Consider the following 19,911-nt stretch of genomic DNA (forward strand, 5'->3'; position numbering starts at 1 on the left):
TCTAGTACTTAAAGTCATAGCTAAATCATTTGAAAATAATGTGCTCATAGCAGTTCGACTTCTGCAAATACATTTTTTTTTGAAAAGCTAACTGCAAATACTTATTTCTTATCACCTTTTCATCAGTAAATAGTTGAACCAGAGCTACAGTTTAGATGGGGACCGTGTTAGACAGAAATAGGACCACTGCTAAAGTGGAGAAAAAACAAAGAAAAAAAAGAGAAGGATAAAAAAATTGTTTTGCATTTACATGTTGAAAAGATTATAAAAATGTTTTAATCATGCAAACGTTGGGGGTTTATGAGAGTTGGTACATTACTGCGAGCCAGTTTGGCAATTTAGATACCAGCCATTGTTAAAAAGTTATGTTTGAAATAATATATGACCTAGTCAGATATGGAAGCTAAGGAAACAGAGGAACAAGAAAAACAGAGCATAGTAAATTAAAAAGAATCTAGTTCAGGTACACAAATGATGAACAGTAATGGAATAATGCTTTTGATAAGGATTGGTCAAAGGGGAATTAAAAAAGTGCTGCTCATGGATTCCAGCTGCAAAGAGCGTTTTCTTTTACTCTATGGTTGATCAACTCAAAGGGAAAGAAGCTTCCCCTACCTCTCATCTTGGCTGGCTCCAGGCAGGCTGGGTTTTCTTCATGCACTGAACATGCGTTTTTATCTTATCCATGTAACTTCTACATGTCCTTGTCGCACGGATAAACCTATTAAAAGATTAGATAACCGAAAAACATATGGTGTACTAACTTCTAAGTATATCCATTAGTGTAAAGCATGCCACCGATTTACTGGAGATGGATGACAGAGATGGCTATGGTATATAAACATGATGCTGATGGTAACATGATATTCGCAAGTATGATTGACGAATATGGTCTTAATAGTGAAACTGAGTGGACAGGCTCGGCTGCATGGGATGGCTGACCTATTCGTCACTAGTCGGTCAATTGAGGGACAGACCGACAGATAATAACTGCAGAAAAGTTGTGCAGATTTGTACACGGTGGAAGAAGAATATGAATTGTGGCAATGGGGATGACTAAACCAGTAGTTGACCAAGTGTAATGTGGCCATTTTCCCTAAAACATGACAAACAAGCTGATGACACCATTCTTACTGCCCTTTTTAAGTAATCAGACATATTGTTAAGGGCCAGCTTATCACATAATCAAGTCTGGTAATATAGCAGGTAACCTGATACATTGTTATATTAGAAAGAAGATGCAAAACAAAGATCTGCTAACCAATTTACATGGATTACTTGCAATTTCAGCATATCTCAGCAAACTACAATATGTGTGCATGGTGGATGGCTGGATGCTTCTGCTTGAGCTATTCTTCTTTTCAGATTCATGCTGTGTCTTTGCAGTTGCTCCTCTAGTTCAGGCCTACTTGTGTGATTTCAGCTGAAAAGGCAAGCTTTATTGTTCAATTTGTGAAATAACGCCGTTATGATGGAATGGAACCGAAACAGTACACTACTGTGTCAGTAGAACATAACATGTGAGTTCTGAGCAACAATTATGACTATATTTAGACTTCCGAAAGAAGGACCTCAGATATAGAGTATTGGTTCCTAGCATAGTAACAAGGCAATAAAGCACAGTCTTTGATGACGTGCTGGTTTCATTCAATGAGATTCAACGGTATCAATGAAATGCAAACAAAGGCATGTTTTCTTATAAAAAATATTCATTACTTAATTACCATGGTAACATTTTTTCAGTTTTTACAAGAATGTAAAGGGTACATTAATTGTACCAACAGGGAAGGATAAACCAAATCCTAGTGATAGGCAGAACTCAGTGAGTAATGCTGATCATGACATGCATTCAACCCAGAAAATCAGTAAGTTAATGGACTTAGGGCATGATTGAGTGCTAGATATTCACTAATAGATTTGGATCAATAATTATCATTTCATCACTATTAATAAAAAGAATCTTTGGTCATTAGTAGGCTTTCGATGGATGCACAGATTCATCATACCTGAGTGGAAAGCATTGTAGTACATGAAGAAGATATTGTGGTACAAGAATTCTGTTCCTAAAATCTACCAGTAGTCGCCACAAGAGCAGAGTCCATCTTCAAAGTGGTGGAAGCGGTTCAGGTCTCTGAGTATAATTCGCCTATTGAAGACCATTGAGACAAGCTTTGCCATTGAATGGCAATCTGGGCATACACGGAGATTCTTCACAACTCGTAGTGTAGCTCCTGGAGCTGTATTTAGAAGCCCAAAAGCAATTGCGAGCTTCTCACTATGGTATCTCAGGCTTGTTGCCTTCTCCTCCTCACCCATTTCAACATGAAACACATGTGAAGTATCAGGGACATAACCAACCAGTTTTAGTTGGTCAATCACTTCATCAACCATTTTCCTTGCTTCTTGTGATTTGGGGTGCCTCCCATCTCCTGCGAAGAACTCGTGAACTGTGTTATCTATCTCGATTGAGCTACAGCCTGGCACCTTTACCACACCTTTCTCATTCATCAGTTTCCGTACCCTATTCATCTCTTCCCACTTTCCAGTGTTTGCGCACAAATTCGAGAATATTACATAGTCGCCACCATGAGAATCGTCCAGCTCAAGAATCCTCCCAAAGACACGTTTGCCAAGTTCGACGTCTCTGTGGCCTCCACAAGCAGAAAGCAACGTCCTCCATAAGATGGGGGTGGGCTTTATTGGTAGTTCATCAATGAACTTGTAAGCTCTCTCCAGCTGCCCTGATCGAGCTAGCAAATCTGTCACGCAACCATAGTGCTTGATCCCTGGAATGGTACCATTATCTTTCATGTCGTCGAAATACTGAAGCCCTTCACTCACCAAACCAGAGTGGCTACAGGCATAGAGCACACCAAGGAATGTAATATCATCAGGCTTTATCCCCTGCTTCTTCATCTCTTCAAACAGCAAAATGGCCTCCCTGCCATACCCGTGGTTAGCGTAGGCCACGATCATCACTGACCAAGCTTGCTTATCTCTTGATTCCATCCCCTGGAACACAGCAACGGCATCCTCCAAGCTCCCGCACTTTGCATACATGTCAATCAACGCAGTGCTGACTTTGACGAGCGAATCAAGCCCTATCTTCCGGACATAATCATGGATCCACCTCCCCAGTTCCAGCGCCCCAAGCAACGCACACGCCGAGAGCGCACTAATCACCGTCACGGACGTGGGCTTGAGCCCCTTGGCCTGCATCTCCCGGAACAGAACCAGCGCTTCCCCAGGCCGGCTGCTCCTCACGGCCGCGGCGATCATCGCGTTGTACGAGACCACGCAGTCCCCTTCCATCCTGTCAAACATGGCGCGCGCGGCGCGCACGTCCCCGCACTCGGCGTACATGTTGATGAGCGTGGGGCGGACGTACTCGTGGCCCGCGGCGCCGACCTTGGCCGCCACGGCGTGCGCCTGCCGCCCTTCCTCCCCCGCGCGCGCCGCGGCGCACGCCTTGAGCAGCGACACGAACGTGTAGGTGTCCGGCGCGACGCCCTCCTCCAGCATCCGCGCGAACACCCGCACCGCCGCCTCGGCGGCCGCGGAGGACGACGGGGAGCCGCGCGCGTAGCCGCGGAGCAGGGTGTTGTACCAGACGGCGTCGGCCGGGTGGGGCACCCGGTCGAACACCTGGCGGGCGTAGGCGAGGTGCGCGGGGGCCGCGCCCGGGGCGGTGCAGAGCGTGAGGAGCCTGGTGACGAAGGCCGGGTGCGCGGCGAGGCCGGCCTTGACGGCGGCGGCGTGGAGCTGGGCGAGTGATCGGAGGCTGGTGCAGTGCGGGAGGTGGGAGAGGAGCGGGTGGTGCGGTGGCGGGCTCTTGGATTTGGCGGGAAGGAGAGGGGGAGGCGTGGATGTCAGGGGTGCAGACGACATGGCCGTCCCGTTGCCGTGCGTGGAGGACGACGATAGCCAAGTGGAGTGGGGGGATCGTAATCCGGAGGAAGAGAGATTTGGGATGGGGCTTGGTACTTTGTAATTGCAGATGGGCCCCTGGGCCGAACAAAGCTGGGCCCAGAACTAACTGAATCGGGCCGGACCAGGCTGGTTTATTATTAAAAAAAAGTACAGAAGCATGTTGAAAATTATGTCCTCCCCACCAAACAGAATTTTTTTAACTGAATTTCATTCAAAAATAGCAGTTTCATTTCTGATGTACTTCTGTATGTAAATAGAACAAATTTATCGTATAAAATGGAATTTCAATAAAGCAGACAAAATAATATTCAATAAAAAAACAGGGGGGGAACAAAGGCCTCATGCACCGTTATCGAGGCGATACCTCAGTAGTTGTCTTGTATACGCTCGTACGCCGATGGAGTACAAGTTTATAATATCCTCGAGATACGCAGCAGCTATACCGTACCCCGTCACCCGTGCGTATAAACTACGCGTAGCCGTGTACGCACCGCGCCGCCGCCGCGCATGCACACACCCGTCGGCGACTCGGCAGGCGTGGCATACGTGACCTGGAAACGGAGTTGGTGGGCGCTGCGGCTGCGAGGAACCGAGCAGCTCACACACACCCACAGGCCACAGCGCCCGCAGACAGCTACGTACACCATACGTGTACGTGACGCGTCCATGTCACCTAGTACGCTTTCCGAGAACCCGACAAGCGGAGTGAGGCGAGCGCGCACCTGTTCACGTTTGACCTGCTGGGCTTGGGCGCGCGCTCGTCCACACACGACACGAGCCAGAGGCCAGAGCCAATGGCCACCTCTGACATCAGAGCTAGGGTATAGGACAGCGTGGTATGGATGGGAAGCGCCGAGGAAGCGACCGGTTCCTCCTTCGATCTGCTTGTTCATACTGTTGCTCGTGGAACATTGCCAGCCGGACGCGACGCGGACCTGAAGAGACTGCTTGACGAGATGCGCTCGTGTCTGCAGCTCAAATTGGTCCGTACGGAGACTGTGCAGTAGTGTACACGTGTGTGTATGGATACGAGTTTCTAAACTTTAGAAGATGTTCGATGCTAATTAAAAGTGTTAAATATGAGTTAATTATAAAACTAATTGCAGAACTTCTATACTAATTCGCGAGATGAATCTATTGAGCCTAATTAATCCATGATTAGCACATGTTTACTGTAGCAGCATATTGTCAAATCATGAACTAATTAGGTTTAATAGATTCGTCTCGCGAATTAGACTCCATCTGTGCAATGAGTTTTTGTAAATAATCTATATTTAATACTCTTAATTAGTATCATGAGACAATAACCGAAATAAATTTTAGGACGCTATGTCTTCGAAACTACAGGTAGCTGTTCTACACATTCTTCGAGATGAGCTCTGTGCAGCGTATGTTTCTTCGCGCTTGTTTACGGCCACCTATTACCAAATGAAACAACCAATTTTATTTGTCCTACAAGGCGACTCATTAACATGGAAGTTAGTTTAATTTAATAAAATTTCTTCTTAAGGGTAATGACTTTACCGTTTACTGCGTGAGTCATAGTTACATTATAACCCCATTTGGTTCTTCAGGAGCCTGTTATATCGAATGTTTAGATACTAATTAGAAGTATTAAATATAAATTAATTATAAAACTAATTGCACCCCGGATATGACCAAACGGTGGTGACCAAACCTTACCACAGGGAGATGTATGACATGTGTTGATCAATGTGAAAACATTTCGTATGTTGTCTCCATATGAGACGGCTAACTGCTAGCCCGCTACGCTTGGTTGGACACTGATCTCGGCGAGTGGAACCACGTGTTGCTATGATTGTTGTTTCTGTTGCTAACTACGGACCAAAATGATGATGGCGGGTTCCTACGTCGATATTTTGTCAACCAATAGATGAACGCGATTGAACCCAAATGAATCTATTGCCCGAAATTCATGCGGCCATGCAACGTCATGGCGACGTGCCATACATTGGCGCTCGATTCGCTTTTATTGCATATGGAATTAGTTTGCATTGAACAATGAATTTTGACGATGGTATAGTCAAAGTCAACAAGCCGATATAGCATGCATGAGTGCACGACATGAGTTTGTACTCCACGAGCATATGTGCATGACAATTGAACAGTATATCTTTTTTTTTTGCGAAGGGACGATATATCGGAACTAATGGATCGTAAAACTACCAACAAAATCATGATTTTGAAGATAACTATTCGTCCAAAGAAAGCATCCCTTCGGTGTTTTTTAGCGGTTGTCTCTGATAATTTTTCTCTAGTTTGTGCAATGCAACTGAAAGACAGAAAGAGGATCGATCATTTCAGTTGCAGCAATGTAATGCGGGTGAAAGGGGGCGTGGGCTACAAGCCTACAACTGCAGCGCAAGCAGTGAAGGAAGGGAGGAAGCGGCCGAAGCGGCCAACTTTTATCTGTTGGGCTCGGTTCCTCGTTTCTCTCTCACACGCCTCCTTTTTGGTTGCTTTGGAGACCCACCTCACCTTCCCCTCTCTCCCCTCCCCTTCCCCTGTTCCCTGTCATTCTGTCAAGCTAGTACACCTCTCAGTGCGAAGATTCAACCTGCTGCAGTTCTTCTTGCTCCCGCAGCGCTCCCGCACAGAGATTTGCTCCTCCTCTTGTCGGCAGGCTTGGTTCTTGGTTGCATTCCGCAGCGGCTGCCTCGATCTGCTCCCCCGCCAGATTCGATTGATGTGGTGTGCTCTTGGAGCCAGGGGCTCTAATCCGGCAGCCGCTCCCCGTGCTCTGATCCCCGACTTTGATGAGGCTCTCGCATTGTGAGAGCCACTGCGCCGGCCCCTTCCGCTTCATCACCTGCCTCCCCAAATCCAAAGATGCGAGCCGCGACGCTGCCTCTGCGCCGGCGCCGCGCTTGGCCGCCGTCGCCGAGGAGGAGGTGGTGCCTCCGGTTCAGAAGATAGAGGTGCCGGTAGCCGGAAAGGACGGCAACGAGGAGGAGGCTGAGGAGCAGGAGGATGGTGAGAAGGCGGCGGTGGCAACGGCGGCCGCGCCGACGAAGAGTTGCTTGAAGAAGGCCAACTGCGGCGATGGGAAGTGTGCCGTCAAAGGCAATGTGCAGTGGCTGGATTTGCTCGGGAAGGATCTGACAGAGGTTAAGGAATATGAGCCCAGGTATGTCTAATCTTCCTCTCTGAACTTGTTGGCTTGCTGCAAGCTTTCAACTGTCCATGAGTTTGGAATCTTGGATTAGTGCGATATCCAGTTAATTGATGGGTGAATTGCTATACCTGCTGTATATGTTCGGTTGCTCTTTCATTTAGATCGTTTAGGTGAATGTTCTACATGCTTGGATCGTAGCAAGCTAATTTTCTGTTAGCATGGTTCTTACTAAATCAGCTTATGTGGTGTTGACTTGAGTGAAAGTGTGAAACCATGCTCTAATGCCAGATGGATCACAGATACCTCCAATTTGTTTAGGTCCGAGTCCTATGATGGCTGGCATTGTTTTGTTATTCCAATAAATCTACCGTATGATGGAACAGGTCGTCTTGTATTATACAACTTGAGAAACTTGGTCATAATGTTTACGTCAACATGTGACGACGCGTAGGTCTTACAAATCCAGTAATCAGGGGATATTTTTGTGCTACACTGCATTTATCTGTGCATGATTGTACACTTTTAGCAGAGATTAAGTTTGTGTTTATTGTTTAGATGATCATGCCAATTTTGCTCATAAATCACAAATGTGGGGCTTTATTTATTTTTTAGAGTGTTTATCACAAAATATTTTAGCTCTGTTTTGTGAAAAGGATGGAAATTATCATTGTTGTGCTCTCAGCTATGATATTCTATCCAATTTGATACTGCAGTCAGTCAATATTTATTTTTATAGCCTCGCTATTGCCATATCTGTTCCTGCGTATTCCTTTTTGAGTGCATTGAAATAACCTGCAGGTCAGTTGCACATACATTGGTTGGTATATCAGTCTTTTTACATGGATTCTTAGTTAGGAGTTAGGAGTTAGGACCAAGTGTGTCCATACATAAAATGCAGTGTTATAAATACAGACAGACAGATAAAGACATTCCAATCGAACACTGAAATTATTGGTCATCGCTGCTTTCCAACAAGAAATCCATATTCACTGATGACCATGTTATTTGACTTCACCTTATAGAAGTGACTTCTCTGTGGAAGTTTTCGAAGTGCTCCATAGAACTGTACTGGGATGTCCAGCCATCAAACAATAGAGGAGCATTATTTTGTTCTTTTTGGTGATGAGAATATTATATGGACATAATTCTCGTTTCCATCTTCTAGAGACGCATCTGCTCATGGGGAAATCATTTGGATGTTGTTTTTTTGCTTGACTTCAGAACCTTTCCTGCTGGAGCCTTGTTGGTTTGTTAATCTCACATCATGCTCTTGTGGTTCCATACAGCGAACGTGGAGACTTTCTTGACGACGGAGACGGCATCTCGGCATGTGTTTGCGTTATCCAATGAGTCAAGGAGAATCCTGTAAACTCTGTGAGAAAAAAAAAGGGTGGTTCGCATCAGCCATGATGTGTTCTTTCCAGTGGAGGGCCAGGGTGTTTTGTTGCTTCCTCCATGAGCTCCATCGAAGATGCCCAACCAGAACCAATCGTGTGTAGTTTTCAAAAAAAAAGAAAGGGAACCAGTCATGTGTAAACCAGTCTCATCAGTACGTGCCATTAGATGCTGCGTAGCCTAGCCATAGGTTGGTGTCAGTCTATCAGGATTGTGTTTGGGTCTGCAGGCTGCAGCTGGTTTTTCAGAGTGGTACATTGGTTGTCTAGTTGCAGGCAGAATGCTACCTTTTGTAAAGCTTTATACTAATAGAAAATTAGCTTAGTACTAAAATCTCATTAAGGTATAATGAAAAGGTATGAATTGAAAAACGTTGACATGTGGATCAAGGGACCATATGCCAGTGACACACTACTTGGTAATTTCCAAACTTTCTGATCTGGCACCAGCTGTCCCAGACGTGTGATTTGGGATTTAAGTCCAGACTAGTAGGATTGCTGGGCCTGATCTATCTTGGGCCTTGGAGTTACATTTTGGGTAGCTAGGCCTTTTCAGCCTAGTAGGCCTCAATGGAGTCAGGCCCAACGTGTGACCGGGCCTTTTTCGGGTGATAGAGAGAGAGACGTTGGCGCGGCGAGACTGAAGCCCGAGTAAACGGGAGGAGAGGAGAGAAGCAAAACGAAGCTCGCAACCAGCCAACCACGCCGGAGATGGCCTTCAGCTTCCTGCTCTCCCCGCCGACTCTTCCGCTCCCGAGCCCCACGGCCACCGCCACCGCCACGGCCTCCTCGTACCTAATCTCCGCCGTCCACGGGCGCCGCCGCCGCCCGCTGGAACACGGCTGCCGCTGCGGTCGCCCGCCGGAGACGGCGTTCAGTGACAGCTCCGGCGGCCGCGACTCATACGACGACGAGGAGGCCGCTCCCCGGACCCTCGGCCTCGACGGCAGCAGCGCATCCTCCTCGGGCCGTCAAACGGGTGAGCCGCGCAAACTTAGTTATCGTAGTCGTAGAGCAATTCGTGCGTGTCGTTCACTGGCTCCGGTTCTACTCACTAACGAAATTCTGAGCTGGGGTTTTGCAGTGCGATCGGAGATAGAGCGAAACGTGTGATTGTATGCGAAAGCAAGTACTATTGGAGTGCCATGAGCCCATGACTGAATTTTCTGTAGCTAACTTCTAGAGTTTAGATAAAATAGTTTAGCAAAGCCGTCGTGGGAGTGCCTTAAAGTGGATAGGGTCATCCAGAAAACATTTAGGAGATATTTTCTGTGTCCGGGTGAGAAATTGGCGTCATGATCATGATGACTGCTGCACCCTGGTTAACAATTGTTACAATGATAGCACAAACCTTTTTTTCAGTTAAGTTTTCATAAACCTTGTTGATAGCATAATTCCTGGAATAATGGTCATCACAAATTAGAGGCGCCTAACACTGGGCTAGTTTTTTTTTCCTACTTGGAAGCTACCTGTAATGTTTGGATGCTGAGCAGGCTTATTATATCTTGCGCTTTCATTTTCACCATTCAGTTCGGAGTGCAGCGCCAAGACATCAGGGAACTTTGAAAGGAGGGGACACAAGTGATGCAGACCATGAGGGGTGGCAAAAGAGGGAATATACTACAGATGGGTTTTCAAAGAGCAGATCCAAGTCAGGCTACTTCAAAGCATTCGGGGTTGATTTGTCCCCTGATAATGTGGCTGTTGCTATCGTTTATTTTGTGCAAGGAGTTTTAGGTCTTTCCAGGCTTGCTGTCAGTTTCTACTTAAAAGATGATCTTCATCTTGATCCAGCAGAGGTATGATGGTGACAATTCTTATTTGCTTCATTCAGATACTAGTCCATTTCAGCTTTCATTATCTGGGCATGTGTGCTTGTTTCACTGGAGCATAAGCAGTATGAGAACATCAAGTTTATTCTCTAGGAACTCTTTTGTGTGAACATTTTAACTTTTTAGTAATATATGTCTATACATATATTAACATGGTTTCTGTTTTCTAGACTGCAGTTGTATCTGGTTTCTCAGCCTTGCCATGGTTGGTCAAGCCCCTCTATGGCTTTATCAGGTTTCACCAAAATACCAAATCTCCTTCCTGCATTCCTTCCTAAGTTTCTATTTATATATATGCACTTAATTGCAATACTGTACTGTTGTTATTTTCCTACACAGTGATTCCTTCCCTCTCTTTGGATATCGAAGAAGGTCATACCTATTTCTATCAGGCCTCCTTGGAGCACTTTCCTGGAGTTTGATGGCGACTGTTGTGGATGATAAATACAGTGCAGCACTGTCTATTATTCTTGGATCTCTTGCAGTTGCTGTCGCTGATGTTGTGAGTCAGAATATGCATGTTTACAATATTTCAGTTCAACTTTGGAGTGTATCTCTCTAACATTTTCTTTATGCTTGGTTCATTCCATTTATACAATTGCAATCCATGGTGCTCACTCTAATTATGTTTTCAAATAGTTTTTCAACCTAAAGAAACTCAAGATATACTCATCACAGATGCATTATTCATGCCATTATATCTTGTTGAAACAACTCAACTCTGTATAGGCCTCATGTGTAAGTTCTCATTAATTAATTTCTAAATTTTTTATAAAACATCATAAGATATACATCTGCACCTCTGAACTCATACATGTGTTCAACACATTCTGGGACAGAAATGTTCGAACTTCTTATTTGTTTTTATAACGCAACTGAAAAATTTTCAGGTGGTTGATTCTATGGTGGTTGAGAGAGCTCGAGGTGAATCACAGAGTACATCTGGATCTCTCCAGTCACTATGTTGGGGATCCTCAGCCTTTGGTGGAGTTGTGAGTGCATACTTCAGTGGTTCTTTTGTGGACACTTATGGCGTAAGGTTTGTTGTGTAGCAAACAAACCTGATAACAGCTGATGAAGCCTCTTGGTGTGGTTACAGTTCACTGATCAGGTGCTCCCTTCAATGCAGATTTGTCTTTGGTGTTACGGCACTTTTGCCTCTGATGACGTCTACTGTTGCAGTTCTTGTAAATGAAGAACGCTTACCTTTGGGCGAACGTTCTGTCTCACTTTCAGTTTCAGGTTCAGAATTGATTGAGAGCTCTAAGCAGCGTATCATGCAGATTTGGAATTCAATAAAGCAACCGAGCATATTCCTACCCACCTTGTTCATATTCCTTTGGCAAGCAACGCCACAATCGGACTCTGCTATGTTTTTCTTTATGTATGTTCTGCAGACTCATTTTGTCTGCTTAATTGCTCTGGATTGTTCTGTTAGATTTATTTCTGAATTTGATATCTGATCGCAGTTTTGGAGTCTTGAAAATAATTAGAGTAGTTCTGGAAGTACCAGAAGAAAGTTCAAATTCTTGCTGAACGCTGCTGGATGCTGCATCTAGCTTGTGTTGTTCTTGTAGCTACAATTTGAATCGAAATGATTTCCTTCCATTCGAAAGTTCCTTAATCTAAGATGATTTCCTTGTACCACAATTAGTAATCAATTGGAATCCCATGAGGTATGGGCTATATATATTACGAGTTCCTTCATAGCAATATCTGAAGATAACTAGATTTGTTGCATGCTTCTCTGTAATGTGACCAAAGTATCATCTTCATCACATTTCTCTCTGTAGTAATATCTCTGTAAGCCCAAATTTATGTGTGAATCATGTTGCATCTACTTAGAAGCCTAAATACCCTAGATACATAAAGTCAGAACTTGGCCATAAATTGGTATTGCTCTACATTAGAAGTATCTGTGATTGACATCTCATTGAAATGGTTGAATCCTCATGTGCTACTTTCTGATGCATTTTTTCAGCACAAACAAGCTTGGATTTTCTCCAGAATTTCTAGGACGTGTCACGCTTGTTACATCTGTTGCATCCTTATTGGGTATTGGATTGTACAATTCGTTTTTGAAGGAAGTTCCATTGAGGAAAATCTTTCTTGTGACAACAATTTTAGGTTCTGCTCTGGGAATGACACAGGTCCTCTTCTGTGCTTACTTGTTGTGTTGTTGCTATAATCTTTGTTGTCAAATTTAGTTTACTTGTGTATTTTTCAGGTTCTTCTTGTCACTGGCCTCAACCGGAAGCTTGGCATAAGCGACGAGTGGTTCTCCATTGGGGATTCCTTGATTATCACAGTCCTTGGTCAGGTATGCGACACTTTTGCAACAACTATAGAGGAATAACCATTGGGATATTTGAAGTCATGAACTACATGTAGCAAAATTCTGAAATTGTGATTTTCTAATTCACATAATTTTGTTCAATCAGCATTTTTATTTTTGCCATGTACTGGGACTCTTCAGAAGAATTATGTAAGGTGATATGCTGCAATAGAGCTATTTCTGTTCCTGCTCATGAAAATTGACATCAACCTAGTGTCTTTATATGCCTGCTACCCACTCCAGGATTGGCAAGGGCAAAAGATTAGGTTAAATATGAATATGCTATCAAAGCGACTTGTTTCATGCAAAAGTCGAATATCCAGATTTGAATGTGGCATCATTCGTCACAATTCTTCTTTATCATACCATTTCAACATAAAAGACCCTTTGGATTTCATAAATATCATTACGTCTGGATCTGAACCATGCTTTTAACATCTCTTTTCCTACCTAGAATTACATTCAATTAATATATAAACCTATGCTGTAGGCTTCCTTCATGCCTGTTTTGGTGTTGGCTGCGAAATTGTGCCCTCCAGGAGTGGAAGCAACTTTATTTGCTACTTTGATGTCCATTTCAAATGCGGGCAGTGTTGCTGGTGGTCTAGTGGGCGCAGGTCTAACTCAGTTCTTGGGAGTCACCAGAGACAATTATGAAAATCTGGCTCTGCTGATCGCCGTCTGCAATCTCACTTCCCTGCTACCTCTTCCTCTTCTGGGTCTCCTGCCTAATGAATCCCCTACAGATAGTGCACCGACAAAAAATGATTGACGTTCTCTTTTGATGGATTTTCACAAGACGTGGATACTCTTTCGCCAGAAACTTATGTCAGACTGCTTTTTGTCTAGAGCAGTGCAGTGCTCATCACTGTATATAAAGAACGGTGCGCTGACAATGTACAAGGGGTAAACAATTTTATTGAACCAAGATTGTTCGCCGCTTCTCTTTTCAAAATGTACGAAGGGGAGGTAAGAGCATCTGCTATATTGTTCATATTCATCCCCAATACTAAAAAAAACTACCCTTTAGAAGATTTTGGAGATGGAAGAGAACTTCAGCAAACTACCAATCAGATCTCCAATACCAAAGTTTTTTCAGCAATTGCCAAAAACTCAACTCCTCTCCCCTTGATGTAGGGGAGAAGCAGCGCTCTCCAGGCGCAATGAAAACAGCATGTCAGTCCTTTGAGATGTAACTCAATTAAAGAACCATATCCATTTGAACTAAAGAAACGAAGTGCTGGGGCAGCACTTCGTTTCTTTAGTTCAAATGGATGGTCCTTTAATTTGAGAATTAGATTTTGAGTCGGTTGATGTTGTCCAAACTTGTATTTGAGATGTAACTCAATTAAAGAACCATATCCCCAGCACTTCGTTTCTTTAGTTCAAATGGATGGTCCTTTAATTTGAGAATTAGATTTTGAGTCGGTTGATGTTGTCCAAACTTGTATGTGGGTGTGGCAACAAACTACTACTTTGTAATAATTATGGACTGATTCCCATCGAAAGAGAAAGGTTGAAGCCGGATTATATCCGTTATCTAAAAAAGCAATAGGTTCAGGTTTAACCAAGGAAGGACAAGTTCAGATTAGCCAAGGATAGACACATTCAGATCTAACCAAGGATAAACACATAACTTCACAATCGATTAGCTCTGCAGCTGGAAACCAACAAGAACAGGTAACAGGCATGTATGCCAGTAACTAGGCATGCCATTTGGCTCAAATTTCACAAGAGATCATCAATCGCCACCCATCCAAGAAACTCAACAGGCTGCAACTTTGCAGGCTTGCTGCAAGTCCGAACCATCAACAAGTTCACGTTCAGGCAACGTCAAACACAGCTTCGCAAAAGCATGAGCAACGCAGTAAATCCACGAGAATTCAAGTAAGGAAGTACAGATAGATGCCGATCAATAACTGCAGATGCCATTACCGTAAGATTTTCATAACAGGATGATCAGTGGCCATCATGATTTAAGAAACTAAACTCTTCATGACGAACAGAAAGGTAAATAAGCTGCCTCAGACATGAGGCACGAGCCAACCTCTCTCCATCAACGAGCCAACGAGTACTCCAATAAATTAGAGTAAACTACACCACTGGTCCTCAAACCTGTAATGATGTGTCATCCCATGCACAATCAGGTCCCAAACTTGCTAATTGTACCATGAGTCCCAAATTGTCATAACTTGAGTTATGCCAAAATTTAAACTTTTCCAACATCAACCGGCCAAAAACTGGTTTTCATCCAGCGGGAAGACATGAACTGGTAAAACTGGAGAAAATAGAGGTTACCGTAACACTCTAACTACGTTATACTTATTGCCTGTTTAGTTTGCATCACAGGTTGACTTGGAATCACCCGAGCCTAGTTGTTTTGTTTGGATTGCATCTTATTTCTACCAAGGAAACGAGCAGTTCCTCCTGACCAGGTCCATCCGGCATCCAGCGGCAAAGTATCTGACAGCATCATGTGGAGCCGCTTCATCCTGGATGATAGTGTCAATGGCCTAAATGAAGTGATAGACACACTGCGCACATAACATTAGGAACCACGATATGTCAATAGCATAGCATAGCATTACATATTGCGTCTGAATGTGCTGGGAAATACCATGGTAGCACCTAGCAGTGTTTGGTTTCTTTTCAGATAGCTAATCTACATTCCAAACAACAAGCAGCAAAACAGATGATTTTCTCCTGAACGTCCATGGTTGAACAGTTGGAACTTCAGTACTTAAGTGCTGGCTTCTGGGTTGGCAGCAGTCCAAATCTCTTCTTCAACAGGTACCGCTGGCGAGCGTACTTGTCATCTGGTGAGAAGCGAGCTGCACCAAGAGTAAAAGATATCAGATAATTCACGATGCAACTATGAGAGAAAGGTATAAATCAAGACCAGAAAAGCAACCATGAAAAGGAACTAATTCCACATGTTCCAGTTCTGCCTGCAACATCTGTTTTTGGTCCTACGCATGTAGGATATAATTGTTCACCCCAAGAAAACTAAAACCGGTCATTATCTCTATAGTCTATTTAGTCCAATAGTTATACAAGAGAATGAAACTCTAATCTGGCAAACAGTTCACGTTAAGGCCATTGATGACTAAAATCGGTCCTATATGAATGTCAGGTGAAGTCATATTGCAAAGGGATTTGTTGCTTGAAAAGAAAGAATGATCTGAAATTTTGTAGACTAAGATCTTACAGAAGAGTTGCACAAGCAATCTTCTTAAAATACCCATAATCCTTATCTCAAAAGAAATTGAAAGTACAACGTACTAATGGACAAACATTACTGGAAATTATATCTTGATGGGATAAGATTGATTCAGATACAAATACAAAAATGTCAATAATATGCTTGGTATCCTATGATCCTATCCCACCAGTACCAAATGAGAAATTAGGATCAATTGGTGCTAGCGAGCAACCTTCCATGAGCATCAATGTTCCAAGACTCAGAAACTACAATTGACAAAAATAAACCATGTTTCTGTTTGAAAAACGTTGAGTCTAGCAACGGATTAACAAAAGCATAACAAGTTCCCCAAAAGGATCTACAGCGCATATCTAATCACAAAAACTATTAAATAACCGAGCGGAGCTCCAACAACAAATATGCATAGTCACGCTAATAATTAGACAACCGTGAGTATACTGCATCTCTCTTCACAACACAAGAAAACCATACTATTGCATCTTGACAGGTAAGATAACAGCAGATACAAAAGGAACTCCATTGAACGAAAGGGGCGTACCCGGGTGAGCAGACTGCGTCGGCACACCGAGAGGCGACTCCTTCTGCAAAGGAGGAAACAAGGTACGCACATCAGCACGGGCTGACACCTCAAAACCATCAGCTATTCAGCGAAGATTAAGCGCAAGGTCATACAAACCTTCGTGGTGTAAACCTTGTCCCCCTTCTCGTTGATGTAGTACTGGAGATACATCTTGAATCCACGCGCAGGGGTTGCGGAGGGGTAGCAAAGTTACCAGAGGATGGCGGAGGAGGGGAGAAGGGAGGAGAGGAACGGAGGCGAGAAGGAATCAGCAGTTCAGCACGGTACCTGGCGGCTAGGGTTTATGGGGGAGACCGGGAGTACAAGAGGCTCGGGAGGTGGGCTTTTCTGTTTTTTTTTGGGCTGTGTGGTTCCGCGCTCCTCCGTGCCGTGTCAAGCCCACCACTGTGCCGGCCCGAACACGATTGGCCTCGTACCAACAGCTGTGGGCCTTGTGCCGGCACAAAGGCACGGCCCATCAGGAGGGGGAATGGCACGTATAAAGTGTGCAGTATTACTAAACTTATAGCATATGCTGCACAAACAGGAAGACACTAAATGCAGTGTTTAGCAAGCTGGTGAGTCAGCCTTTTGCATGGAGAGCAGGAGATTGTTCGGCAATCGGCACAAACAGTTTCAGCTATCCCGCTAGGAGCTTTACAACAGCAGCAAATGCTCTACCCTGTCCTAGCAACTAACAAAGCTCACTCTCTTTCCCAAAATGTAACCAACTCATTTCCATGTAATACAAAAGTAAGAGGGAATGCATGTAAACCCTCTGCATGCCCATGCACGTTAAACACGGTGTGTGGATTTCCAGCGATTTGGCAACCCTGCGGGTCCTTCCTGTTGGCCTGACTTCGACAAGCCATTAACATTGTTAGATTTTGACACGGTATATCTTGGTAGCCTGCTGTCTCTTACCCTGCCGTGACCTCGAGTTATCCTGCTTAGGCAAAGATAGATGCCGATCAGTAACTGCAGATGCCATTACCGTAAGATTTTCATAACGAGATCATCGGTGGCCATCATGTGTTTTAAGAAACTAAACTCTGCATGACGAACAGAAAGGTAAATAGGCTGGCTCAGACATGAGGCAGACAACACCACCACCAAAAAGAAACTTATCCCTCTCGCTCGCAACTTCTCTCAATTCGCAACGAGCCAACGACTACTCCACTAAACTACTACTAGTGCACTGCAACTACGATATAGAATCATAGATAGCAACTACAAGACCTGGATGGACCAATTCGATCCCCACCCCTATTGGACCTTGATCTGGACCACGTCCTTGCGCTCCTTGTCCTTGATCTTGGGAACGGTCACCTTGAGCACGCCGTTGTTCATCTCCGCCTTGATTTGGTCCATCTTGAAGACCTCGGCTCTGGGGCCTTGTCGCCGTACGTCCTCGGGGTCCTTGTCACCCTCGCCCTTGAGGCCTTGATCACCAGGATGTTCTTCTCCGCCGACACATTCACGTGCTCCTTCCCTAGCCCCGGCATCGCCACCTTAAGCTGCAGCGCGTCGTCGTACTCCTTCATCACCCACCCTCGCACAGAGAAGCCCCCTTCACGAGAAATGAACAAGAAGTGTTAATAATAGTTTTCTACACCGGAACTAGGGGAGATCAGCAAGATAGGTTAGTTGGGAATGCGACATAACGTAGGCTCAATCTACAGGTCAGTTGACCTATCTTGCTGGTCAATAATGCGTAACAGGACTAGCCTGGGAAAAGTGACGAGTAATGAAAGAAGGTAAACAGTGATGAATAACCAAAGAAGACTGACAGAATAGTAATCACGTCATCAACCACGTCATCAGCCATGTCATCAATCACGTTATCAGTATCCTCCACATCATCAGCCATGTCACCTATTCCTAACGTGGCTGTTTGTTCCATGACAAATATTAGCATATATGGCAACTGTCTATGATGTTTATTTTCGTCATTAAAGTTGGGCATGGGTTGGACTAAGCGGGCCTGAGGCTATTTTACGACGAATTAGAAACTCACAGATTGATTTGATAGGTGACGATTACGCAAAAAAAACGTCACGAGGTATAATTTGTGACGCTCAATACACGACGATATGCGAAATCGTCACATGACACTGCTTTATGGCAGTTTTTCAGTGATCAGTGATAAAAATTTACCATCATAGATTAACAGGTTTGTGGTATTACTACCTGGAGCGAGGCACATCCAAACCCAGGAACTTGGAAAAGCCGCAAGGTAGAAAGGGTTCATTGTAGAACAGATTGCACGAAGTTCTGTCGCTCTCATCTTCATCACTCGACAACGAACTTCTTAATGCATAGGCAGTACGCCTACCGAGCGTCTTACTGACCATGTTAACTGGAACGAGCAGTGTCCCCGAACATATTTCCTCTTTTAATGCAAAGTAAACAATTTGGGGATACTTCATGTCCAAAGGGGGCATTTTGGTTGCATATGAGGAAGTCCAAGGCAACTGGTGAGACCAAAGAACTGGTCAGGTTCTACTGTGTCATCCTGCATCCATGTGAATCTGTCGCTGCTCAGTATCCAGGAGGTGATGCTGGAAGGACCAGATTGGTTGCCATTAAACCAAAGGTTGTTGTTTGCGGCATCAATGAACTTGATAGCGGCGCCATCTTGTGTCACGCACACACTTCTGTACGCAAACACACCACCTCTATCACCCAGCTCTGGATGTCTATAGCCCTCGTAAGGAATCACAGGCAGTGGGACGTATCGCAGCTCCAGGTTTGGGCTGAAGACGTCACAAAATAGCATTCCCCTCAAGTAATCCACCCAGCAAATAGAATCACCAAAAGCTATAACAGCATCTGTTTGCCACCAAATCAGTTCTTGAGCTTCGCCCTCACCATAGCGGATTGGCACGCTACTGGAGAAATCACTTCTACCGGTACTGACAATCCGATACTAGAGAGGGTCCTTCAGTACCGGTTAAAATAACCGATACTAAAAGATAGGGATACCAACCGGTACTAAAGAGTCTACTATGCCGCGCACGAGAGCGGCCTAATTAGTACCGGTTGGTCTCCCCAACCGGTACTAATCTATTTTTTCCTTTCTTTTCTTATTTTCTATTTATTTATTATATATTCGTATTTCGTATTTATTTTCTTTACGTATACTAGTTCTAATATGCTAATATATATAAAATTCTATTTATCATTTATATAATATTTGAGATACTATTATATATATACATATTGTGCATACACATACATGAATAATATTACACATATATATAGACATATTGTGCGTACACATATTGTTTCTACTATTCTGAACCTGACTCTGCACTAGATTTGATCCATTATTATGAAACTCCTCCGCAGGATTTGTGACCTCATCTAGAAGAAATCCATTTAGTTGTTCTTGTATTGCCCTGAAAATTTCTGTCTCGAGGAGTTTATCCTTCCTGCACATCATCTGTGTCATTAGCAAAATTGATTTTTGAAGTACATACACATGAACTAACTTATTGTT

At 44.1% G+C, this 19,911-nt stretch overlaps 3 protein-coding genes and 1 pseudogene across 6 annotated transcripts; 2 read left to right on the top strand and 2 right to left on the bottom strand.

Annotated features, from left to right (window-relative positions):
- Positions 1–57: 57 nt before the first annotated feature.
- Positions 58–3,960, bottom strand: LOC101774294 (pentatricopeptide repeat-containing protein At2g02980, chloroplastic). Of its 3 annotated transcripts, none has more exons than XM_022823084.1 (2): positions 2,007–3,960; positions 58–703 (listed from the first exon to the last, which is right to left on the bottom strand). In XM_022823084.1, exon 1 carries the CDS (start codon positions 3,886–3,888, stop codon positions 2,071–2,073), a length of 1,818 nt encoding a protein of 605 aa, XP_022678819.1. In that variant the 5' UTR covers positions 3,889–3,960; the 3' UTR covers positions 58–703; positions 2,007–2,070. The 3 variants fall into 3 exon arrangements, with proteins under 3 accessions (XP_022678819.1, XP_022678818.1, XP_012698183.1); XM_022823083.1 differs by having other exon boundaries at positions 58–721; XM_012842729.3 differs by lacking the exon at positions 58–703 and adding an exon at positions 1,117–1,423.
- Positions 3,961–6,364: 2,404 nt separating this feature from the next.
- LOC101773895 lies at positions 6,365–8,816 on the top strand. The gene is made up of 2 exons (XM_004981387.3): positions 6,365–7,078; positions 8,353–8,816. The coding sequence occupies exons 1-2, from the start codon at positions 6,708–6,710 to the stop codon at positions 8,414–8,416; spliced, it is 435 nt and encodes a 144-aa protein (XP_004981444.1). The 5' UTR covers positions 6,365–6,707; the 3' UTR covers positions 8,417–8,816.
- Positions 8,817–9,086: 270 nt separating this feature from the next.
- Positions 9,087–14,157, top strand: LOC101773477 (folate-biopterin transporter 1, chloroplastic). 2 transcript variants are annotated; one of them, XR_001163015.2, is made up of 10 exons: positions 9,087–9,439; positions 9,991–10,259; positions 10,463–10,527; positions 10,632–10,794; positions 11,183–11,331; positions 11,422–11,676; positions 12,274–12,442; positions 12,520–12,612; positions 13,118–13,596; positions 13,765–14,157. XR_001163015.2 is itself a non-coding variant. In XM_004981386.3 (9 exons), exons 1-9 carry the CDS (start codon positions 9,172–9,174, stop codon positions 13,397–13,399), a joined length of 1,713 nt encoding a protein of 570 aa, XP_004981443.1. In that variant the 5' UTR covers positions 9,087–9,171; the 3' UTR covers positions 13,400–14,157. The 2 variants fall into 2 exon arrangements, 1 of the variants encoding a protein (XP_004981443.1); XM_004981386.3 differs by having other exon boundaries at positions 13,118–14,157.
- A 3,518-nt stretch (positions 14,158–17,675) lies between these two features.
- LOC101759332 lies at positions 17,676–18,279 on the bottom strand (annotated as a pseudogene).
- Positions 18,280–19,911: the final 1,632 nt, after the last annotated feature.

This window comes from Setaria italica, chromosome IX (genome assembly GCF_000263155.2).
Source record: "Setaria italica strain Yugu1 chromosome IX, Setaria_italica_v2.0, whole genome shotgun sequence".
NCBI lineage: Eukaryota > Viridiplantae > Streptophyta > Magnoliopsida > Poales > Poaceae > Setaria > Setaria italica.

Excerpts from the sequence above, each read along its gene's own strand:
- LOC101774294 (XM_022823084.1), bottom strand. The coding sequence starts at position 3,888 with ATGTCGTCTGCACCCCTGACATCCACGCCTCCCCCTCTCCTTCCCGCC.
- LOC101773895 (XM_004981387.3), top strand. The coding sequence starts at position 6,708 with ATGAGGCTCTCGCATTGTGAGAGCCACTGCGCCGGCCCCTTCCGCTTC. Across the intron at positions 7,079-8,352 it reads GTTAAGGAATATGAGCCCAG|CGAACGTGGAGACTTTCTTG; the intron begins GTATGTCTAATC and ends GGTTCCATACAG.
- LOC101773477 (XM_004981386.3), top strand. The coding sequence starts at position 9,172 with ATGGCCTTCAGCTTCCTGCTCTCCCCGCCGACTCTTCCGCTCCCGAGC. Across the intron at positions 10,795-11,182 it reads CAGTTGCTGTCGCTGATGTT|GTGGTTGATTCTATGGTGGT; the intron begins GTGAGTCAGAAT and ends AAAAATTTTCAG. Across the intron at positions 12,613-13,117 it reads TTATCACAGTCCTTGGTCAG|GCTTCCTTCATGCCTGTTTT; the intron begins GTATGCGACACT and ends CCTATGCTGTAG.